Here is a 25388-nt window from a genome sequence, read left to right on the forward strand (position 1 = left end):
AATACTATGTTTGTTTGTATGTTTATAATAAAATATTAACATAAAAATAAACAAAGGCCATTGATACTCAAGCTTAGTTGGACATTACCCTGTGAGACTTTCAGGTCTTATACTAGTATTAGTATTAGTATTAGTATTAGAATCATAGAATCATAGAATCATAGAATCATAGAGTTGGAAGAGACCACAAGGGCCATCGAGTCCAACCTCCTGCCAAGCAGGAAATACTAATATTAGTATTAGTATTAATATTAATTGAATTTATATACCACCCTATACCTGGAGGTCTCAGGGCGGATCACAAAACAAAACCAGAATATAAAACCACATAATAGTTCATCAAAATAAAGACAACAACCCAATGCCCCCTCCCCCCCCAACCCCCACATTTTAAAAGGGTATAGGATGTCAAAGATATAAACCAAAGGCCTGGTTAAAAAGGAAAGTTTTTGCCTGGCGCCAAAGGTGTATAGTGAAGACGCCAGGCAAACTTCCCTGGGGAGAGCATTCCACAGACAGAAAGCTACTGCAGAAAAGACTCTTTCTCGTGTTGCCACCATTTGGACCTCTCAAGGCGGAGGCACATGAAGAAAGGCCTCAGAAGATGATCTCAGGGTCCAGGTAGGCTCATATGGAAAGGGGCTAAAAGCAATGAATTACAGTGGTACCTCAGGTTAAGAACAATTCGTTCTGGAGGTCCGTTCTTAACCTGAAACTGTTCTTAATCTGAGGTACCACTTTAGCTAATGGGACCCCCTGCTGCCACCACGTGATTTCTGTTCTCATCCTGAAGCAAAGTTCTTAAGCTGAGGTACTATTTCTGGGCTAGTGGAGTCTGTAACCTGAAGCATCTGTAACCCGAGGTACCACTGTATTTAAATTTGATGTGATAAGTTCAGGACACACCAAATAAGATACTATATCTGATACGAGAAGCTCCAGGGATGTACTCAGTTTTGAGATGAGGAAAGGTTTCCGTCCATAGATGCAGCTAAAATTCCCTTTGTGTTCCAGGCTGACATTACTAATGGAAAGTTCACCTGAGGGAAAAGGCATGGGCCCCTCTGCTTTTGAGCCTCCAGCCTTATAAAAATAAAATGAGGTGGCTCCATCTTTAGGTTGACACTGTATCTTCACACGTCCCCCCAGGGCAATTGAATCACTGGGTCTTCGGAAGATGTTGGGTCTGCTTAAGCTGAGATCTGCATGCAGAAGAAAAAGAGATGTGAGGTGGCCCGCCATGGCATGCTTGTAAAGAGTGGAAAGAGGCAGGTGTCTCCACCTTAGCATTCAACAGCAATGTGTGTGGACACAGGGACATAGGAAACTGCCTTACACAAAGTCAGACCATTGTCTACACTGGCCGGTCCTGGTTCTCCAAGGTTTCTCTCCCAGCCCTACCTGAAGGTGCCAGTGATTCGAACTGAGACCTTCTGCTTTCTCAGTGAGCTTCAGCCTTTTGCCATAAACTCACAGATCATATATCCCATCTGCTGCCTGTAAGTGGAGCTGTTTACATCCTTTCGTCCTTCCACAAGATTGCCTTTAAACCTCAGCTTCAACGGAGTGGTTTAGCAACCATTTCCTCTTCAGAGGGAGCTCTGGGTCTTGTAGCATCTTCTGAGACTTGCTGCAGTTCCTCAACTGCCTTCCCCTGAACCCTTAGCATACTCCGGCCTCGGGCCTCCCAAATGAACATGTTGCTGGTACTGTATATGAAACTCTCACCTCTCAGCTTATGGCTAAATGTATTTCTTTGCTGCCTTCACTAATAATAATAATAATATTTATTTATTTATTTAGACACCGCCCACCTGGCTGGGTTTCCCCAGCCACTCTGGACGGCTCCCAACAGATTTAAAAGCACAATAAAACATCAAACATTAAAAACCTCCATTGACCGCCCAGAGAGATCTCTCACTGTATATACAGCCTCCTGATATTTTGCTACTAGACATTTGGAATATGCTGTAGCTAGAATTAAGCTAAAACAAAAAATCCAGACTGAGAGATGAGGTTAGGGACGTGCATGCAAAGATGCTTTCTTCTTTTTTAAAAAAACATCTTTATTGAAAGTTCAAAAGTACATAATTTTATGTGCACTAGACATTGTGAGATGTAAATAAAAGAAAGAGAAAGAGAACCTGTGTAGAAGAGAAAAATAAAGGGGGGGGGACCCCAAAACTGTATACTTTACAAGGGTGTTATTGTACTTTACCAGATCTGAACTATTACAGTGTTTGTAAGAACGATGCTTGATGCAAAGATGCTCATCTACTTACCTGTAAGCAGCAACAACAGAGAGCTGCTGGGCTCTGAGCTGATAAAGGGTTCTAAAGGACGGTGGTAACTGCACTGATAGTTCCCTCCATGCCTCGGCTTTGCCTTGCTGACAATGAAATTGTTTGCCATAGTCTGATGCGTCACCTGGGTATCAGCATTTTGGAAATAGAACTCCACATCCTCATTTGGGCTTTGGCAACAGATGGTGAAATTACTTCCCAGCGTGATCTGATCCGTGGAACTGAAGGAGATATTAGGCTTTCCTAACGTTGGATCTGTGCAAAGACAAGATTCTTGAGGAATTCAGTCTTTGCAAAAGACAGTGCGGACACACTGACTTGAAACACACCTCCTGAATAGCTTTTGTACTTACCTGGTCCCCCCCCCCCACATGCCCAGAATCCAAAACCACTTTGGCTCCCAAGCTCTCACGGGAGCTAATAATAATAATAATAATAATAATAATAATAATTTATACCCTGCCCATCTGGCTGGGTTTCCCAGCCAGCCGACTCATGCAAGAGTGTGAGACCAAAGTACAAGGCTCTCTTGGTCTGGTACTCTGGCACAAAGCAGCTGATTCACGCCAGAGCATTGGACCAAAACAATGGGACATTCTTGGATCCAATCAGAAGCCAGAATGGCTTCTGTAATTCCGGCATGTCTTGCTCAAATCGGGACAGTTGAGAGGTATGATATACTGCTTAATTAGAATAGTCTCTAAGCAGCATACAAGAAGCTCAATGAATTTTTTTTAAAAAAATGTGTTGATAACTATAAAATCAGAATTCAACGAAAATGCATGCTGGAATTAAATAAAGAGTCTACAGTACGTGCCAGAAGTTGAATTATTGCAATGCATTCTATGCCTTTGGAGATTCCTCAGAAACTTTAGTTGGTCCAAAATGCAGTGACCAGATTATATATATATCGTATATCCTATGTTCTAAAACAGCTGCATTTTCTGCTGGTTCATTTCCAGACCTAAATTCAAGGTGCTCACATTTGTGTTCAAAGCCCTGAGCAAGCCCTAAATAACTTAGGCACCAAACAGACCACCTTCTTCCCTACTGACTAGCTCAGGTGTTAAGATCAGAAGAGGAGGCCCCTTGGCAGTTCTACCTCCATTAGAAGTTCAGGGTGGCTGTGGCTCGGGAAAGGGTATTCTCTGTGGCAGCCTATTTGTTGTGCCATTCCCTTCCCACAGAGGTGCACCTGGCTTCTTCATGATACAGTTTTCACCCTATTTATTATTATTATTCATTTATTGAATGTATATACCACTCTATACCCGGACGCCTCAGGGCGGTTCACAGAAAAGATCACAATATATAAAATCAAAATAAGAACAATAACATGCCCCCCCCAATAAAGAGCCACATTTTAAAAGGGTATAGGATACCTACTCTTATGAAGGTATCTGTTTTACCTTTTTTTAATTCTGAATTTTAATTATTGTAACCTGCCTGGGACCTACTGGTGAAGGGTGAGTAATTAATCTAATCTAATCTAATCTGATAAATAAAATAAAATAAAAAAATTAAATTAAAATAAAATAAAATAAAAAGGAAGCCAGTGCCGGATACCATAGCATTGTGGACACTGTTCCCAGTTAAAGGACATTTCTTGGGTGTTCTTTAGGATTAAAATCAGGAACACCTCCTATGGCTAACTTCACAATCCTAAGAAGTAACTTCTGTTTAATTCAAATGGGCTTACTCTGAGGTTAGCAGCATTAGGATTGCAGCCTAAATATTGCAAGTTCCAAGTCTTCATTCAGGCATTTTGGGCAAGTGGGGGGGGGGGGCTTAAAGTGGACTTAAAGCATTCAGTGTCAATCTTTGAAGGAGCATTCTAAGCATGTTAGCAGACTAAAACATCTAGCCTGGACCAATGAACTATGTGACTTTTCCCTTACCTGGCCTCGCTGGGATGCTGAGCAAGATTTTGCTGTGGATGTCTTACCTATTATCATTAGCTTGACTTGTTCACTGTGATTTGACCGAAATAGGTTGCTGTAATAGTAACAGCTGTATAACCCTCCATGCTCGCGGCTTACATTAGTGATGTAAAATGCAGCCATTCCTCTGGCTATTTGGGTGACAATGGTTATGTTGTGGCTTATGTTGTGGTTGTGCCTCTCCAGAGAAAAATTCATGGATAAGTTCAAAGGACTCCAGCATTTGATGGTGGCATTTCCTCTCTCTAAGATTCCCAGGCTAGGTTCCACTGTGATATTGGGAGCGCAAAGGATCTCACTGGGTTAACAAGGAAAGAAAAAGATAATAATAATAATAATAATAATAATAATAATAATAATAATAATAGTAGTAGTAGAAGTAGAAGGGAGGCCTATATGGTTGCCTTCAAGTTTGTGGTGGCCCCAGGCAAAGTGACTCAGAGGCATCCTTCTCTGTCATGGGACCCCCTCGGGCTTACCAGAGAGCGGCAGGCAAAGGACTCTGAGCAATGCAGGAGCTGAGTATAGCCGCCATTTTAATTATCCACAATGATCCTCAGTGATCCTACATCAGGTGCCTTGTGGGTAGAGATGGAAATATCTTTCAGTTATGATTCTCTAAGTTTCTCATTTCTTCCAATCCTGAATTCAACTCTCTACATTTCTGCAGCAATTTTAAAATTTAGAAGGCAGCAGAAAATTTCTCCTCATCTGCACTGATTTTGGCAACCCTCTCATTTATATAGTAGGAAACATCCCTCTAAGAGTGACTTGAGCTGTATTTTCCTTGAAGTTCCATTGCCTGTAACAGAACTTGCACACCATTTTCTTGAAACGGAAGCACTTTGTGTTTTCAGTCTTCCCGAATGCGTAGTTTTGGAGCATACAGAATAGCTATGCCTTGGTGTTCTTCCTGTGTGCCTCTCCAGAGTGACCCTAAGAGCCAATCCTCATCGGCTGATTTACCTCCTTTCTCTCTGATTGGCTCCAATTAGAACAAAGAATGTGAAGTATCCTTCTCAGTGGCTAAAAAGCTCCCCTTTCATGCTGATTGGATGGCTCCAAGACAAGGACCCTGCTGCAGAAACAGCAACAGTTCCTAAGCCCCCCACCCCAATTTCTTACCACTACAGCTCTTGTTGGCCCTGAGGAGAATCTCTATCACTCACTCATTCACTTTCTCACACACAGATGCAGAGAGCCCATTTAAAAGCTTCCCACAGATCAAAGTTACTGAAGTAACTTACATTCCTGCCACATTCAGCTTCAATGTAGTCTTACCTTTGAACACCTCCTCTTATGCCAGAAAGGAGCCTGGGAAGAGGAAAGAACCATACATTTAGTGGATGGAGATAGTTTAATTCTTCTCCCCTTCCCCAACACAAATTAGCCCTCTTCCTCCTTTAGAAAAGAAATAGAGCACCTGTTTTGCATTCAGAAGGTCCCAGGTTCAGTCCCCAGCCCTGGAAAGACTCTTGCCTGAAATGGCCAGTCAGTGTCAACAATGCTAAACTAGATGGTCCAAAGTTCTGACTCGGCGTAAGACAACTCCCTTCCCCCCCCCCTGCAAGCTGCTATTTATTCGCAGATGGAAGCCACCAATGGTGCCAATAAACCAGAAATTATGTTATTCCATACCTAATATTTACCTTGCCCCACGTTATAAGGCTTTCACCTATCAAACGCACAATTAACTTTTTTTAAAAAAAACCCCACACAGAATACATCTGACCATGTGAAGAGTACATGCTAAATAATCACAATTTTACTCCAATGTCCTGGGGAAGAAAATGGTGGCCGCCACCATCTGCTGAGATGGGCTTTGCCCCATCCCCGTAGTAGCACAGCTTTGAAAACAGGGAAAAGGCCTACTGGCAAGGCTGAGCCCTATTACCACGAACCTTTTGCTGATTTTTGCCACCTCCCTTAAAAATTTCTATAACCTCTGCCCCCACCCCCGTCAACAACTGTGGAGGAATTTGTTTTTGTTTTGCCATATAAAAATCTTACCAAAAGAACACCATGGGGAGAGCGGGTATCATGATGCAGAAATGTCGGGGTCTTTCAGCCAGTTCCAGAGCTGCTGTCCTCTGCTCTGTTTAGCACGATGTTTTCTGTGAGGCCCCAGATTGCATCTGAAATGGCAGGAAGCTGACAGTGGCCACATTTGCTACCCCACCCTAGACCTTGAGCTTCTCAGAGTTTCCTTCAATCTAAACAATCTCCTGCAGCCATATATCAGATTGCATGCAAATAAATCAAGCACAAAGCAGGGTTTTGAATTGCCATAGAATTGTTTTTATGGAAAACATACATAATAAAATTCATTTCTGGACTGGCTGCCTTGGAAGATGGTAGAATCTCCTCACTGGAGGTTTTAAACAGAGGTTGGGTCATCTTATTACTAGAATTAAGACCATGACTGGAGTCAAACAGGGATGCATTTTGGCACCTTTCTTGTTTAAATTTTATATTAATGACATGGTTAAAGGACTGGAGGGTCTTAGTTTGCCCCTGTCACAATTCTTGACCAAAAACTCTCAGTCTTAATGTATGCTGATGACCTAGTACTTGTATCTAGAACCCAGGTGGGCCTGAGACGGCTGCTTGCGAAATTAAGTTCATATTGCACGAGGAATGCAATTACAATAAGATGCAGGTCATTGTATTTGGGAAGTACCCTAAAAAGCATGTTTGGCACCTGGATGAACACATCATAAACCAAGAAAATACGTTTAAATATCTGGGGTTGGTTTATTCAGAAACGGCATCCTGGAATATACAGCTATCCAATATTAAATTGCAAGCCTTTAAATCAGCAAAAGCTATTTTGAAATTTGCTGCTTGTAAAGGTGGAAATCTGGTTAACCCAGCTCTATCTGTGTATAACAGAGGTTGGGTGACCGTCTGTCAGGAATCGTCTGGTTGTGATTCCGGCGTTGCAGGGGGTTGAAAAAGATGACCCTTCGGGTCCCCCCTCCAACTATGATTCTGTCACAGATTTGCCTATCCCTGGAGACAAGGCATCACATCTACTTACCCCATCGCCTTCTGTTTACAGCTCCAGAGGCAGGGAAGCATGGTATCATTTGCAACTTTCCTACTTCTCCTAATGGAGACTATGGGAATGTGGCCCTTTGGGTGGGAAAAAAAAACACACCCCTTTTCTAGGCCTCTGCATAATAATAATAATAATAATAATAATAATAATAGTAATAAAAAAGACCTTATCAGCATTATAGCTCAAATGTATAGTTCCAACTTTTTAAATAAAATCTGGCTGATTCTCCAGTTTTGAATATGAAATTTTGTATCCAAAATGTCACCATTTTACCATGGAAGTCACATGCTTCAGGAATGTGTTGGTATCTCCTGCTCATGTGGGCAAATATAAAGTATGAGGATATTCTTGTAGCTGCGATATCATTCTGTTAGATATCAAATAAATAAAGATGGCTAACGGGCAGTAAATATTTGGGCACATGGGAAATAATCCGAGGAGCGTTCAATGCCAAAGTGAACAGCTTTGCGGAGAATGTTTAGAAGCAGATTCTTTTCCAGCTATAAATAGAAAGCAAACAGCCTACCATGGCAAAACACTGAAAGTAATCTTGGTTCCTGCCATAAGAGGTATCGATAGCAGATTCGGGGAACATTGCTTGCATAACAGGATGGTGTGGTGAGGAGAGCTGATAACATGTCCTGGTGATTTTGCTCAGGATATGAAGAACACGTATGTGTTGCCATTGGGTTGAGCAGACATGTTGGCAGGTCTCTTCCACATCTGTACATTTAAAGCACTCTTATAATACTTTTAGCAGTCAAGGGTTCCCACAAAGAATGCCGAGAACTGCCATTTTTTAAGGGTAATGTCCTCCCAAGCTTACAATTCCCTGCACCATTAACAAATGACAGCTCCTAGGACTAAAATGAGCTGGAACAGCATTTTATTTTGTGACTGTTAAAGTGGTATAGGTATAGGCAAAGGACCCCTGGACAGTTAAGTCCAGTCAAAGGTGAATATAGGGTGCAGTGCTCATCCCGCTTCAGGCTGAGGGAGCCGGTGTTTGTCCACAGACAGCTTTTCTGGGTCATGTGGTCAGCATAACTAAACCACTTCTGGAGCAACAGAACACAATGATGGGAGCCAGAGTGCATGGAAACACCATTTACCTTCCTGCCACAGCGGTACCTATTTATCTACTTGCACTGGTGTGCTTTCAAACTGCTAGGTTGGCAGAAGCTGGGACAGAGCAACGGGAGCTCGCCCCATTGCAGGGATTCGAACCGCCAACCTTCTGATCGGCAAAACCAAGAGGCGTGGATACAAAAGATGCCTCCTTCCAGTGGAGGAGAGAATGTGTATGTCTGGGACTGTATGGATTGGGACTGTAGAGATGACTCTGAGCAAGGGAACACTTGGAAGACGGGGAAGCTTTATGCATGCCTGTCTCAACATTAACAGTGTATTCCAAAATCCTCTGGGAATTTCCTATATGCTGTTGAGTGTTTGTTTTTTTCAAATTTTTTTATTAATTTTCCAAAAAAAAATATTAAAACAAATAAACAAACAAAAATGCATCCTAGTTGTAATTAAACCAATTTTAATAACATTGTTAAGTGACTTCCTCAAATCCCCCCTGGTTGAATTTCATTGTATATCATTTTAACAGTTTTCCAAAATCAATTTTCTCAAAAAATTAACTTGATCACTTAACATCTTTCATTCTTTCTAATTTAGCTTTAAACATCTTAATTCCTATCCTTACATATTTAAATCCTAAGCCTATCTAATATTTGCAAGCTTTTCCAATTAAGTTATCTTAACGTATTTAGCTAAGTGATCTTTAAATTTCATCCATTCTTCCTGGTATATGCTGTTGAGTGTTGATAAGTTGGAACAGCATTTTAGTTTATTTTGGAATTTATCAGATGTGCTTAAAAAGCATCTAATGAGAAGCGCCCCGGGTTCCACCTAACATTGTGGGTGCCCAGCATGCGCGTATGATGTCACACACAGTGGGAAGGCCCAATGGAGACCCCCACTGCAGCGTGTGATGCATTGAGTCGCCCGGTCAGGCTCCCATGGTAAAAACTTTGTGGGCACCCAGGGTGTCAGGGACTGGGCAGAAGAGGAATGGTGGAGACCGCCTCCCTCACCTGACCCTTCCAGAGAAGAAGATAGTTCAGAATTACAACAGGGGTTTGAGGGAGGTCATAGCTCAGAGGCAGATGATAGGGAAAGCCAGGAAATAATGGGAGAGGAGGAGGAAGAGGAAGCACCAGGAGGGCAACAGCTGATGGACACAGTGTCTTTAGAAAGCATTCCAGACCCCGCCTCCCAGAACCCAGTGAGCATTGAAAGTAGTAGAGCAAAGGGCTCAGAAGCAGAGGGCCCTCAGCGCCACCTGTAGGCGAAAAGGTGGCAAATGATGAAGTGGGAGAAAAGGGGGGTGGAGAGTCACTTGGTGCAACATCCAAGAGGCTGCATTCCCAAGCCTGTCTCTGTGAATACTCAATAAAAAGCAGGTGGTGAGGACTTTTCCTTGTCCTATCTGTTCCTGGCAACCTGCCATGGGGCTTGGTTCCTCTGCCGCCTGACACAGGGCCCCCTGCAGATGGCATCTATGGTGATGTCAAAGAGCTGGCGCAAGCATGTAATGGTACTACATTCTGTCCCTTGAACAGTGTGAGGGAAGGAAGCAGAGGAAGAGAAGAAAGCAGTGCAGGTGCAAAGGAACAGCAACAGCTGTGATTCCATAATGACTGCTTTCCCATCAACTGGGGGGCGCCCTTTGTGTGGTTGCGCACAGTACCCCGATCCCTGAGACAACGGCAGAAGTTCCTGGTCCGCCTCCCCGCGTCACAGCCCTTTGAGGTTCCCGCCAAACCTCAGTTCTAATGAACCTATCTGTGGTGGGGGGCGGACCTCTTCGCGTAGATAAAAGGGGTGGAGCCTAACTGAGAGCGCATAGTCAGCTCCAGAGCTTCACCCGCCCTACCCTCCCTTTGTTTAATGCTCTTTTATTACAGGTTAACTTCTTTTACAGGTATGCGGACGTTGCTACGGTCTTAGGATGCTTGCTGTTAAGGGACCCGGAAGGAATTTCCCTGCATTGGCAAGTTTCACCTTCCCCGTAGCAAATGTCACAACATTGGCGGTTTTAGGCCTTGGGCGGAATCCTTTAGTCTATCTTCCCTAAATGGGGGGAGGGGCATGATGCCTCCCCCCCCCCCACAGCGGTGATCCCAGGGTTCCCTGTTAAAGGGGCTGAGTCAGAGGGGAGTCACTGGCCATGCGCCGAAAGGTTGTCAGTGCACTCCCCAGTGTTGCGGTGAAATGGGGGCGGACACTCTGTGTAAACAAATGTCTTCCAGAGACAGCCCACTTCCCAGACAGACCTGATTACCCTGATGTGCCCCAAATCCCCGGCTGGGGACTGGGAGGGATACACGCCCAATGCCTAAGCCAAGGTCTTCCTACATGTGAAAGTTTAAATAAAGTTGTGGCCAATTTAATCCCATAATACGTTGTCATGAGTCATTAATTTCTTCCGGGTGGCTCTTGGGTCGGGGGTCTCCGCCTGGGCACGCAATGTGATGATAGAACTGGAAGATCACATCCTTCCTAAAAATGTGGAGGTAGGGTAGCCTAAGAATAACCCCTGCCTCCAGCAATACATGGGGAGGATTTCAAGGACAGGAGCATGAAATTTACCAACATCCCCCACAGTGCTTCCAGCCAGTCAGCCGCCATTTTGAAATCCCCACAGTGCTCTGCAATGTTGTTATGTCATGATGTAGCATCATTCTGAGGGACATTATGTGGAAAAGGCCCTACTGGTGGCCATTTTATATCACCAAAAATAACCCACAATTCAACAAAGAGACTATACTACCCACTGGTAAAAGGAAAGCTTATCTTTATTATAATCTTCATGCAGATTTCCCCATTAAAATGACAGCATCCTTTTGCTAGAAAGCATAATAAGTAGAAAAATCATTTCGTTTCATGGTTTGTGTGCAGGGTCAAAGAGAGATGAAGTTCACTTCTTGGCATGTCTTACACAGAACATCTGGAATATCTAAGAAAAATCATCTTGTCGTCAGGCTACATACAGTAGCAAAGCCGTGTTTGCTTTGCTTCTCAGCCAACAACTGCAACATCTCTAGGAATGTTGCACATCAAAATCAGGATGCAATTCTGCTGTAATTCAAAATGTATTCTGCTGAAAATATGAAGTGTGCCGACTTTGTTTCCTGGAACTGGTACTATTAGTGGACTCTGTGGGAGAAAGCAGTAGAAATCTGAGGAAGACCAAGCCCATTGCCCTTGAGGAATCTCAGTGCCTTGTTTGGACCTGGGCTATTGGTAGTAGCATTCTGAGTTTTCAAATAGATATTCTGTGCACAAAAAGAATGATGGAGTTGAGGATAATGGAGACCTAGGATATTGTGCAACCAATTCATATGCGGTGCCACTGAACTGCACTCCTCTTGTCTTTTGGGATGCAATAGTTGGTAAAGGAAAAGGAAACATATCAGGAGATATTTATCATGTTCCCTCTGAAGTGCTGATTACTGAGAATGATACATGTAAGCAAAAGAAGAATCAGAACTCCTATGGCAAAGCGGATGATGTTGACTTGGGTGCAATTATAGGTATCTGGAATGAGATGAGAAATCAAGGTCTGGATTATGAGGTGGCATGTTAAGGGTACATTGTTATTTTATTTTATTTAGCATAATTTGTATACTGCTTGGTTGCAAAAAAACACACACAAAAAACCAACCACCAAACTTTCTAATTGGTTAACAAATATAATATACGCTGAGCAGTTTAATGTGCATAACAATCAACCATTATATATATTCACCAGGCTTCATGAAGAATGTGCATGTAATCTGTCCATGAAGAGGGAATTGAGCACATTTCCCAATCAATATATCTCCAACAGTCCTTGGGGAATGTGCATATAGTGTCTGAATTTTGTACACTCTCTGGTCAGTATGGTAAGTCTCCAACAGACCTTGGGGAATCTGCATATGTCGACTGAATTTTGTATATTCTCTGGCCAATGTGCATAATCCCCCAATAGGAGCTGTTTTCCCCAACCATCAATCTTCCTGTTAGAAAAACCTTTATCTGCTAAATTAACTCATGTTAAAGGCACATAAGAATGCCTCTCTCCACCATACTAAGCCTAATGTGACTGAGACTTGCATGTTTTGAAGCTTACAGGAATTTTCAACTAAGCTTCAAAGACCTCCTAAACCAAAGCCTGATACGATACCTGATATCAGGATCTCCAGGGAAACACTGGGTGCAGAAATCATAAAAGGCTCTTCTGTGCTTTCATAGATGCAGCTATAGTTGCCTTCATGCTCCTGTGTAAAATTGCTGATGGTAAATTCACCCACATAAAAGTGACCATTCATGAGCGTAGGATTTGTGTCTCCTGTCTTGTGAAGAGAGAAGTTCACATCTTCAGAATCAGATTCACACTTGATCTCGACCTGCCCTCCATGTGCAACACATCCTTCATGTTGGATGGAAATGACAGGTGCGGACAATGGGGAATCTGTGCATAAAAGGAAACAGGAAGTGAGATGTCAACCACCAGTTCTCAGCCATCAGAAGACGTTGTCCTCTTCTTATTCATATAATAGGTTTGTATGCTTCAATATAAATGTTTGGGGGCTGGCTTAAAATCCACAAAGATAGATAGATAGATGATAGATAGATAGATAGATAGATAGATAGATAGAGATATAACAACAGCATGTTCTCATCACAGAGGATAGATTTAAGTGAAGAGCCAGGGAGAATAAAGAGGTCTTTGTTTGGTGCTAAAAATACAGCAAGATGGGCCACAGGCAAGCAATTCTGAAGTGAGAATTCCATATGTTCCATATGTTTGACACCACAGATTCCACTAATGCCAACTGGGCATCCAATCCAATCTAAAATACAGGACCACAACTCCATGTGCTCATATGATTAAGTTGTCATTGAGTGGCAGCACAGTCTAGTCCTTTGGAACCATGACTGGAAAGACATAACGTATTTATCCATGTATAAGACGACCTTTTTTCTGAATTCTTTTGTGATAAATTGAGGGTCGTATTATACACAGGTTAATATGCTAAGTATCTTAGAAGATACCTGGCAGTTGAAATACAAGTACAAGGAGAAAAATTTTTAATAGTTGGAGTTTATGCACCAAACGAAGGCAAGGCGGAATTTTTTAAGAAGCTTCATGAAACTCTGATGGATTATTTGGATTACAATGTAATAATTATGGGAGATATGAATGGTGTGGTCTCTACAAATATGGACAAGGCACAAAGATTGACAATCTCCAAGGAAGGGAGACTTCCGAAGACCTGCTTTGAAATGACTGAAAATATGGACTTAATAGACATATGGAGAACGAGGAACCCTCTTGAGAGAGAGGGAACTTTTTTCTCTCAAGCAATGATGACCTGGACCAGAATTGATCAAATTTGGATTACTAGTGGGATGGCTCCAAAGATTAAGAAGGTAGAAATCTGCCCAAAAACCTGCTCCGACCATAACGCCGTGAAGATGGAAATGAAACTTACAACAACTGGTCAATTTAGATGGAGGATGAATGACACCCTGTTTCGAGATGAGGAGATCCACATGAAGGCCCAAAAAACTTTAAAGGACTACTTTGAAATAAATCTAAAGGCCGATGTGGAAAAAAGAGTGATCTGGGACGCAAGCAAAGCTGTGATGCGAGGATTTCTGATTCAACAAAATTCAATAAAAAAGAGAAAGCAGAATGAGAAGAAGGAAAAGATTTTGGAAAAGATAAAAGAAGGAGAGAAAAAATTAAGATCAAAACCAAAGTCCCAGGAGATTCTGAGAGAGATCAAGTTATATCAAACACAATATATGGAACTGATGAATCAAGAGATTGAATGGAAGATAAAGCAAATGAAACAAAAGACATTTGAATCGGCAGATAAATGTGGCAAACTTCTGGCTTGGCAATTGAAGAAAAGGCAGAAATTAAATACAGTTACAAGCCTAGAAGTGGATGGAAAGAATATATCTAAACCTAACGAGATTAGAAACTGTTTTTTGAGCTATTTTAAAAAACTATACTCTCAAGGGCCACAAAATGAAAAGGACATAGATGAATTCCTTAATAAATATGGATTACAAAAAATCTCTCATCAAAGTAAGGTGGATTTAAACCAGAGAATAACAGAACAAGAGATAGAGGGTGCCATTCAGGACATGCAACTGGGCAAATCTCCAGGACCAGATGGACTGACTTCCAGATATTACAAAGCCTTGAAGGAGTGGTTGGTTCAACCGTTAAAGGAAGTCTGTAACGAGATCTTAGAGGGGAAAAAGGCACCAGAGTCGTGGAAAGAAGCTTATATTACACTCATACCGAAGACAGAGACTGAAAAGACTCAACTTAAGAACTACCGCCCAATATCATTACTCAATGTGGATTATAAAATTTTTGCAGACATTTTGGCAAAAAGATTTAAAAGAGTGTTGATGGAGAAGATTCACAAGGACCAAGCAGGCTTTCTCCCAAAAAGGCATTTATCAGACAATGTAAGGAATATAATAGACATTTTGGAACTACTAGAGGTGAACTTAAACACCAAAGCAGTGTTGATCTTTGTGGACGCGGAGAAAGCCTTTGACAATATTTCTTGGAGTTTTATGAAAAAGAATCTTCATGGGATGGGGGTAGGTCAAGGCTTTGAGAACGGTATGGGTGCGATATATTCTGAACAAAAAGCTAAGCTGATTGTAAATAATGTGATAACTGAGGAACTTAAGGTAGAAAAAGGAACACGACAGGGGTGCCCAATTTCCCCATTGCTTTTCATTTCTGTTCTGGAGGTGTTGCTAAATATGATTAGAAATGACCAGCAGGTTAAAGGTGTACAGGTCGGAGCCAAACATTACAAGTTAAGGGCCTTTGCAGATGACTTAGTATTGACCTTACAAGAGCCAGACACTAGTACGAAAAGGGTGTTGGAGATAATTCAACAATTCGGCCAGGTAGCCGGATTTAAACTGAACAAACAGAAGACTAAAGTCTTAGAAAAAAAATCTAACAGTCATGGAGAAGGAGAAATTTCAAGAAGAGACAGGTTTGACAGTGGTTAAGAAGGTGAAATACCTAGGGGTTCACTTGACATCTAAAAATTTGAACTTGTATAAAGATAATTATGAAAAGTGTTGGTCAGAAATTAAAAAAGATCTAGAAATATGGTCAAATTTGAAATTGTCAATGTTAGGCCGAATTGCAGTTATTAAGATGAATGTATTGCCTAGAATGTTATTTTTGTTTCAAACTTTGCAGATTCTTGACAAGATGGACTGTTTCAAGAGGTGGCAGAAAGACATTGCGAAATTTGTCTGGCAGGGCAAAAAGCCCAGAATAAAATTTAAAGTACTTACAGATGCAAAAGAAAGAGGGGGATTTGCCCTGCCGGACTTAAAACTGTATTATGAAGCAGCAGCGTTTTGCTGGCTGAAAGAGTGGATGCTCCTAGAGAACACAGATATCTTGGATTTAGAAGGTTTCAATAATACATGTGGATGGCATGCATATCTATGGTATGATAAAATCAAAGTGCATAGGGCCTTTAAAAATCACATTGTCAGAAAAGCGTTATTTAATGTTTGGATAAGATATAAAGACTTGTTGGAAAACAAAACCCCTAGATGGTTGTCACCCTTGGAGGCTAAGGCATTGAAGAAACTCAATATGGAGGCCGAATGGCCAAAGTATTGGGAAATCTTGGAACAAGATGGAGACAAATTGAAATTACAGAGTCATGAGAAATTGAAACCTAAAGTACGAGACTGGCTCCATTATTATCAAATAATGGAGGTCTACAAACAAGATAGGAAAATTGGCTTCCAGGTGGAGAAATCAAAATTAGAAACTGAATTGTTAGAACCCAATACCAAGAATTTATCAAGAATGTATAATTTGCTGCTGAAATGGAATACACAAGATGAAACAGTTAAATCGGCTATGATTAAGTGGGCACAGGACATTGGTCATAACATTATGTTTGCTGACTGGGAATGGTTGTGGAACACCGGTATAAAATTTACGGCATGTAATGCCTTAAAGGAAAATATTATGAAAATGATCTACAGGTGGTACATGACCCCAGTCAAGCTAGCAAAAATTTATCATTTGCCTGATAATAAGTGTTGGAAGTGTAAAGAAACTGAAGGTACTTTCTATCACCTTTGGTGGACGTGCCCGAAGATTAAGGCTTTCTGGGAAATGATATATAATGAAATGAAAAAGGCACTTAAATGTACTTTCCCGAAGAAACCAGAAGCCTTTCTCTTGGGCATTGTCGGCCAATTGGTGTCAAAGAAAGATAGAATCTTTTTTATGTATGCTACGACAGCAGCAAGAATACTCATCGCAAAGTATTGGAAGACACAAGACTTACCCACTCTAGAAGAATGGCAGATGAAAGTGATGGACTATATGACACTGGCTGAGATGACTGGCAGAATCCGCGACCAGGGGAAGGAGACGGCAGAAGAAGAATGGAAGAAATTTAAAATCTATCTTAAGGACTATTATAAACTTGATGAATGTTAGAATGTCGAGGTTTTGAGAAAGAAAGGGTTACAGCGATATAAGATTAGACTGAAGAGAAGATTAAGAAGACATATGTTTGACAGAACTATTTAGAAGTTGCTGGAAAATTTTGGACATTGGGATGCAGAAAGGGGAGGTATGGGGGAGTCCGAGAAAGAAGGTTTATGAAAAAAAGGTCATGAAACTATACGTGTTTGTATGTCTTTTTATATGTTTGTATTGTCTTAAAAAGTTTGTAAAACTAATAAAAATTTATATATATAAAAAAAATAATATGCTAAGTAACTGAGGGCTGGTGCTGCGGCGGTAGCAGGGATATGTCAGCAAGGAGGCTGCTTACCCACTCTTCCCAGCTTTGGAAGAGTATTTGGTGAGTGCCAGTATGCAGTGTATTATGGCACCAGTTCCGTCAACCAGAGCGGAGGATTGTCGAAAAGTTGCTCAACAGCTCAGCGAACTTACAAAAGAAGCTCAACAACTGTTGAGGCCTCCCAAAAATAAGGGTCGTCTTATACATGGGGTCATGTTATACACAGGAAAATATGGTATGTTTAACAGACAAAAATTTATTTATACCCCGCCCATCTGGCTGGGTTTCCCCAGCCACTCTGGGCGGCTTCCAACCGAATATTAAAAACAATACAGCATCAAACATTAAAAACTTTGCTAAACAGGGCCGCCTTCAGGTGTCTTTTAAAAGTAAAATAGTTGCTTATTGCCTTGACATCTGCTGGGAGGTCGCGCCACAGGGCAGGCGCCACTACCGAGAAGGCCTTCTGCCTGGTTTCTTGTAGCTTCACTTCTTGCAGCGAGGGAACCACCAGAAGGCCGTAGGCGCTGGGGGTGGAGACACTCCTTCAGGTATACAGGGCTTTAAAGGTCAGCACCAACACTTTGAATTGTGCTTGGAAACGTACTGGGAGCCAATGCAGACATCTTAGGACCTGTGTTATATGGTCCCGGCAGCCACTCCCAGTCACCAGTCTAGCTGCTGCATTCTGGATTAATTGCAGTTTCTGAGTCACCTTCAAAGGTAGCCCCACACAGAGTGCATTGCAGTAGTCCAAGCGAGAGATAACTAGAGCATGCACCACTCTGGCAAGACAGTCCGTGGGCAGATAGGGTCTTAGCTTGCGTACCAGATGGAGCTGGTAGACAGCTGCCCTGGACTCAGAATTAACCTGCGCCTCCATGGACAGCTGCGAGTCCAAAATGACTCCCGGCTGCACACCTGGTCCTTATTTCCTATGAAGTCTGCCTGTCAGCAAAAAAGAACTTACTTCTCAATAAATGTGCATGGGATTGTACTGGCAGACTTTGAGGTGGTTGTTGCTGGTACTTCTCTGCTGTTTCAGCCCTTTCTCACCCTCTCCATGCCTTCTGCTTAACACGAACAACTCACTTTCTACTTCCCTTCCCCCTTCCTTTTTCCTATTCTCTCAGCTCATTTTCTTGCCTCCTGCCTCTTGGTGCTGGCACACACCAGCTTCCCTCAGGCTCAGTTTCCCTCCTGTCCTTTTCCTCCACGCAACTTCCCCGCCTCCTCTCTCACTTCCCATTAACCTCACTTCCAGCTGATAGCAGCCCCTGGAAGAGGAAGGAAAGCTCTTTAAAAGGACTGTGCTCAGGGAAGAAAATATTCGTGACAGAAAACCACACACATCCAAAACCATGTAGAGAGAATGTATGAGCATGCGAAGAGAACTCCAGGTTATCTCCCCCAGTAGACTGTTTATCACAGGTAACTAAACCCAGGTACAGTTGACTTCCCCCCAGAGATAGCATAACATGAGAAAACTCTTTATGTTACCTAAGATCAGCAGTTTCACTATTTCGCTAGAAACTGAAAAGACTTCTGACATACTGCTGTATTTGCAGCTGTATCTTACTGCATCATCTCTGCTCAGGTTGCTGATGACAAGGTGAGCGCCATCCACATTGTTCTTCAACAGCTGTGGTACAAAATTATCTCTTCGCCTATAAAATTTGAATCGAACACCTTGGCCTTGGCAATAGAGGGTCACATTTCCCCCCAGAGGAAGTGGCCCTCTAGGACTCAGGGAGATGGTGGGTCTGGCTAGGTCTGGATCTGCAATTGAGAAAAAGTTGTGAGTGAGATGCTGGAGCTGCAACTAGCCTTTTTCCAAACAGATGTTAGTTTGTGAAGTAGCAGAGATAACAGTTCACACATCATCTCAAATAATCCACCATTAACATATATGAAGTTTTTCCATCTGATTCACCTTAACTCTACTGAGATTGCTTTTTTGTCCCCATTTCCTTGTATACACCAGCCTCAGGACTGCCAAATTACCTGTGTGGTGCTGTGGGTTAAACCACAGAGCCTAGGACTTGCCAATCAGAAGGTCGGCGGTTCGAATCCCCACGACGGGGTGAGCTCCCATTGCTCGGTCCCATTGCTCCTGCCAACCTAGCAGTTCGAAAGCACGTCAAAGTGCAAGTAGATAAGTAGGTACCGCTCCGGCAGGAAGGTAAACGGCGTTTCCGTGCACTGCTCTGGTCCGCCAGAAGCGGCTTAGTCATGCTGGCCACATGACCTGGAAGCTGCACGCCGGCTCTCTCGGCCAATAAAGCGAGATGAGCGCTGCATTAGGTCACGACTGGACCTAATGGTCAGGGGTCCCTTTACCTTTGCCTTACACTGGAACTTAGCCTAGACTTTTGCCAAAGATGCCTCAAGTTCAAGAGTTTGGAAATCTTTTTAATAGTAGTAGTAGTGGTAATAACAACAACAACAATAATAATAATAATTTGGATTGCTGACCCACCCTTCATTTTAAGATCCGGGGCAAGTTACAACAATATTACGTGTGTGTGTGTGTGTGTGTGTGTGTCTGTGTGTGTCTGTGTAAACAATGAGGGGTTTTTGTTTTAAAATGAATACCTCATTGTGCTCCCAAATGCTTTCCCCACTGGAGAACCTCCACTATTAGAGACAGTATATCTTGGAGAACGAGTGGTGAGAGCTGCTGCTGCTGCTGCACTCAGCTCCTTCTTTTGGGCTTCCACAGTCATCTGGTGGCAACTATGAGAACAGGTTGCTGCACTAGATGGGCCACTGGCCTGATCCAGCCGGGCTTTTCAGGGTATTCAAGCTGTTCTGTTTCCAACTTCCATTTATATTTTATGTTATATTTATATTACTGTTTGAGATGTGTTGTAAGTTGCCTGGAGACCTTCAAGTAACAAGTGACAAAGTAGTAGTAGTGGTGGTGGTGGTAATAAAATTAATAATAATTTCTAATGTTCTCATATACCCTCAAGTAAAGGATTCCCATGGTTCTATAGCTGCCCTGTACAAATAGCCTGATCACAGTTTGCCACAACTAACTCTTCCTCTTTGGCAATCACTCATAGCTGAGTAAGACTGTCTTCCATAAACACAGTTTTAACAGTGAGTCCGTAAGTGACTGTGGAGGCCAATTCTGGATCCACACGTCCTTTCACAGCGGGGACATTGGTTTCCGGGCGGGAGTTGATCATGGTGTGGATTTGCCAAGCATGCCTTCCTCTTAGCATGCTTCTCCCACCCAGCAGTCATAGCTGCAGCTAAAATTCAATTAATTTTAAAAAAGAAACCAACCAAAGATGAATGGGACTTTGGGTTGGGAAGCAGATGCATGCAAAATGAGATTTTTTTTACCTGTTAGCTGTAACTCCACCTCATCGCTGGGTTCTGAGATGGCAAAGCAATCTGGCAGGGTGCTGTATGTGCAGCTGTAATATCCCGAGTGCTCCCAGCTTGCGTTGCTGATGGAGAACTTGGCAACAGTTCCATTGTTTTGGATGAGCTGAACAGGCTTCGCAACTCCATACTTTTGGAAATAGAACCTGACAGCAGTGGCATTGCTTCTGCAATCAATCGTCACATTACTTCCTAGGGTGACCTCTTCATCGTGGCTCAGGCTGATGCTTGGTTTGGGTAAGCTGTGATCTAGGTAATAATAAATAATTATAATAATAATAATAATAAATTTTATTTATACCCCGCCCTCCCCAGCCAAGGCCGGGCTCAGGGCGGCTAACAACCAATAATAAAAACGAGTTGAATGAATACAACTTAAAAACAAGATTAAAATGCAACATTAAGTGAGGAGATTATACCCCACCCATCTGACCAAGGATCCACAAAGGAGTGCACTCATCTTTCAAGAAAAAAAGTCAATTCTTCTACCCGTAAATCTGCTTGGATGACAAAGGAGGAGAAATGGCTGGGATATTATTCACATTGTTACATGATAATTGGTGTGTCTCTCCCCCTGCCCCCGCAGCAATTGCCAACAGAGTCTTCTCTGGGCACACTAAAGACTGAGTGTTACATCTGAGCAGTTTCCCTTAAAGCTGTGAGAGAAGTTTTGGCAGTCAGTGGTGCATTTAGCCTTAACTAAGCAGCCATCTGGGACACGGGTTGCACTGTGGTCTAAACTGCAGAGCCTAGGGCTTGCCGATCAGCAGGTGAGCTCCCGTTGCTCGGTCCCAGCTCCTGCCAACCTAGCAGTCTGAAAGCACACTAAAGTGCAAGTAGATAAATAGGTACCACTCTGGCGGGAAGGTAAACGGTGTTTCCATGTGCTGCTCTGGTTCGCCAGAAGTGGCTTAGTCATGCTGGCCACATGACCTGGAAGCTGTCTGCAGACAAACGCCGGCTCCCTCGGTCTATAGAGTGAGATGAGTTCTGCAGCCCCAGAGTCATCCACAACTGGACCTAACAGTCAGAGGTACCTTTACCTTTACCTTTTAAGCAGCCATTTACAAATGTACTCGCCAAGGACACCATGGGTGACTGTTCCTCTCTGCACTGGCATGCAGTGAATCGATAGATAACATGGGCTTCAGGCAGCCTTTAAAGCAGTGGCATAGCGTGGGTTGCCAGCACCCAGGGAAAGGAAAGTATTGCGCTCCCTAACCAGTGCATCCATGCGGCGCTGCTGCTGCTGCACAAAGCTATGGAACAGCAGCCAGATATGCCCACACCCCTCCTCAGGCTGCGGTGCCATCACCACCACCTTCGCAAGTCTTGCCATCCACTGACCTCCCCTGCCAGGGACACCGTGCAGCCGAGGGATGACCAAGGGCCCATCGTCTCCCAGCTCTTGCTTGGTGTGCTGGTCAGGTGAAGTGGGTGAGCAGGACGGGGAGAGCCTTTAGTTGGAGTGGCAGCTACAGAGGTGCGCCCCTAAAATATTTGCACCTGGAACAATCACCCCGATAGCTCCTCATGCTACACCTCTGCTTTAAAGTGGAAGCTTGGGGACCTGTGGCCCTTCAGGTGCTCCTGGACTGCACTTCCCATCATCCCGGACCTTTGACCATGCTGATGTGAGTTGGAGTCCAACAACTTTTGGAGACAGAGATATTCCCCAAACCTGTCTTTGTGTGATGGCCTGGGAATCTGATTCAGAGGCTGAACCTGAGGAATCCCAGCCTGCACTGGAGTCCCCGCCTCCAGGGCCGGCTGAGCTGGGGCAGGGGCTTGAACCTGAAGAGCCCTCACCTGTGCCGGATCCTCAGGAACAGACATCAGCTGAATCTGCTCTGGCTCCGGAGGTGATCGAGGACCCATTGCCTGCAGGTGCTCCTCTCCCAGCCCTGTCAGGGGAAGGTGAGGTTGCCTCTGGGTCCAGTTACCCTCCAGCCTCTCCTGAGCTGCAGAGGCTCAGAGCAGAGAGGCGGAGGGAACTAAGTTCTCGCAGGAGGAGTGCTCGCCTTAAGGCCAGGAGAGGCGAGTCACCTGTGGAATGGGGCCGCCCTATGCCTCAGAGGAGATAAAGGCCAGCCCGCCCAGTCCCAGGTTGCGGGAGCAACATCGTTGGTTACCTGTTCCTGCCGGCACCCTGTCCTGCTTTCTGCCAGAGTTCCTGACCATGCCTGACTCCCTTCCTTGGACCCCGCTTCAGCCTCAGACCGGACACGGGCCATGCCGTACGGTAACACACACACCCCGGACCAGCACACTTTGGCATTGCCGTACTGGCTGTTTCTTTTGTGGCCAGGGAGAACTAAATTGGGATCCCTTTGGCCCACCCTTGATTGGACTCTGAGCGAGTTGAGCAAGGAGATAGATGGGCTTGGGTTTCCCTCATTCAGGTTTCCTGGATATGAACATGCAGGGTACACAAGCAGAATGTGTGTCATTTTTGGTGGGGAGGCAGAGGAATGAGGAGGGGAAGGGGACAATGATGTATGCTGGAATGCTAATTTATAAGCTCAGCCTATCAGGCAGAATGCATGAGGTGGGAGGTAATTATGTGGGTTCTCAGGGGAGGATGGCTTGGCCTGTGCAAGTGTGCCTGGGTGTGGGGTTTTTCCTTCATCATCCTGGACTAGGCACAATTTGGATTTGGCGGCACAGAAATGTGGTTTATAGAATAACCCTTGTACAGGAACTCACTACCCATCTTGATTGATTGATTGATTGATCATTTAATTTCTATACATTGGTACCTCAGGTTAAGTACTTAATTCGTTCCGGAGGTCCGTACTTAACCTGAAACTGTTCTTAACCTGAAGCACCACTTTAGCTAATGGGGCCTCCTGCTGCCGCTGCACTGCCAGACCATGATTTCTGTTCTCATCCTGAAGCAAAGTTCTTAACCCGAGGTAATATTTCTGGGTTAGTGGAGTCTGTAACCTGAAGCTTATGTAACCCAAGGTACCACTGTACCACTTAATACATTTAAAATATCTGTAAACGGTGCATGGAAAACTGAAGCCAGGACAAACAAAACAAAATATTACAAAAATAGTTACTGTACATATAAAAGTGTTACATTAATACTAAGTTACTAATATATATAAATCAGTATCAATTCATTTTCCTTCTAAAACAACCTCCCTCAGCACCTCTGGGCTCTCATCCAGGGTCCAAGAAACTCTCAGCTCACCCACAAAAGTCTCACAATGAGAAGAGTTGCTGGAAACAGAGGGCATCACCCCAGTTCCTCACTCTAGACTTGCTTTTTATGGGCAGGTACTTCCTCAGGCTGCCCACAGCTGTGTCCCATTCAGCTGGACTTTCTTCACCCAGTTCCAGGTACAGCAGGTTTGTTGAGTTTCTCAGGGGGATCCAAAGGATGGGAAGAGAGTGCCCCCATCCATTCACAGCTCTTTATTCTCTCTCTATCCTCTCCTCCTCCTCCAGCTGCTTATACCTGACTTCAAGTAATTAATTAATTAATTAATTAATTAACAGACAAATCAAGGACAATGAGAAGCTACAGGGAGCCGGAAAAGGGCAAGTTAGATATTACACACCTGTTGCTGGAAGTTGCAAGGGGGAACTGTGGCGTGAGTGCAAGAAAAGATTTGATTGAGGTATATAGCTGCACCTGTAGCTCCCTTTGTCCTCCCAGCTGATGTTCAGGGAAAGCTCTCCCTCATTTGACTTTGGGCTTGGGAGAAACCTTGGTTTTGGGTCTCCAGCTTTATGGAGAAAAAACTTTGCAGATTCTTCTTCAGTTTTACACTGGATGGTGGCTGAGTGGCCCAGGGAAACAAACGAACTGGGGTAGATGGAGATGACAGGTATGGGTAAACTGGGATCTGTATACAGAAAGAAGGAAAGCAGAAATGAGATCACAACCATCTTAAGATGGTTCCTGTCCTCAGTCGCAGGCCAGAGAGGTACATTTGGGACATTGCACTTCCCTCTGTTGTACAGTTATAACTTCGCTCAGAAAACATATAGGAATCATTAACTTATATTAATTTTAGCCCAAACTATCAAGGGAAGAAAGAAAGAAAGAAAGAACATTTAAAACAAAATATTTCACATCCCTGCTGTAATGGGTAGAAATTTGCCTTTTTTGAAGCACTTGGTTTCAACTACCCCTTGTCATCTGCTTCTTTTTTTAAAAAAAATATTTATTTATTTATACAACAAGAAAAACACACAAAAAAAACACAAATACCAAATTACACATGAATTACAAAAATAACCATAGACACATAATTTTCTTGGCAAACAATAAAACATCTTCCTTCCTGTAGCACCTTAAAGACCAACTAAGTTAGTTCTTGGTATAAGCTTTCGTGTGCATGCACACTTCTTCAGAAGTGTGCATGCACACGAAAGCTTATACCAAGAACTAACTTAGTTGGTCTTTAAGGTGCTACAGGAAGGAATTTTTTTATTTCGACTATGGCAGACCAACACGGCTACCCATCTGTAATAAAACATCTATTGGTCTTAACACTAAAGACCCAACTTCCCGTCTATTCCATATTTCAAATTCATATTACGTATTGCCAATACACATTTTTTTTCATAATTAAACTTATTCTCAATAAATCTAATTTCTTCTATCTACCTAGCAACTATCACTGAAGTTCCTCGAATGCTGCAACAAAATTTAAACTACTATATTTATTTTTCAGATATTCTTTGAAAACCTCCCATTTAGAAACAAATTCCTGTTTTGATTTATTCTTTATTTTTTCTGATAAACCATCTAATTCGGCATATTCTGTCAGCTTTTGGATCCAATCTT

At 43.1% G+C, this 25388-nt stretch overlaps 2 protein-coding genes across 2 annotated transcripts in view; both read right to left on the reverse strand.

Annotated features, from left to right (window-relative positions):
• Nucleotides 1-25388, reverse strand: part of LOC308460881 (T-cell-interacting, activating receptor on myeloid cells protein 1-like) — a gene marked incomplete at its 3' end in the record, with an annotated part of 68762 nt that overhangs the window by 2272 nt on the left and 41102 nt on the right. Inside the window, exons 2-5 of the mRNA XM_080977414.1 lie at nt 5525-5557; nt 4249-4541; nt 2283-2558; nt 907-1202 (exon numbers count right to left, since the gene is read on the reverse strand). Coding sequence (XP_080833540.1) covers nt 907-1202; nt 2283-2558; nt 4249-4541; nt 5525-5557 — 898 coding nt within the window. The remainder of the gene's footprint in view (nt 1-906; nt 1203-2282; nt 2559-4248; nt 4542-5524; nt 5558-25388) is intronic.
• LOC308460158 (immunoglobulin superfamily member 1-like) overlaps nt 2174-25388 on the reverse strand; it is a 31955-nt gene continuing 8740 nt past the window's right edge. The window contains exons 5-10 of the mRNA XM_080976185.1: nt 24154-24441; nt 20543-20833; nt 18689-18967; nt 12538-12825; nt 11318-11909; nt 2174-2184 (exon numbers count right to left, since the gene is read on the reverse strand). Of these exons, the coding sequence (XP_080832311.1) occupies nt 11785-11909; nt 12538-12825; nt 18689-18967; nt 20543-20833; nt 24154-24441 (1271 nt within the window). The 3' untranslated portion in view covers nt 2174-2184; nt 11318-11784. The remainder of the gene's footprint in view (nt 2185-11317; nt 11910-12537; nt 12826-18688; nt 18968-20542; nt 20834-24153; nt 24442-25388) is intronic.

Source organism: Podarcis pityusensis (assembly GCF_964106645.2).
Source record: "Podarcis pityusensis genome assembly, chromosome: 13".
Lineage (NCBI taxonomy): Eukaryota > Metazoa > Chordata > Lepidosauria > Squamata > Lacertidae > Podarcis > Podarcis pityusensis.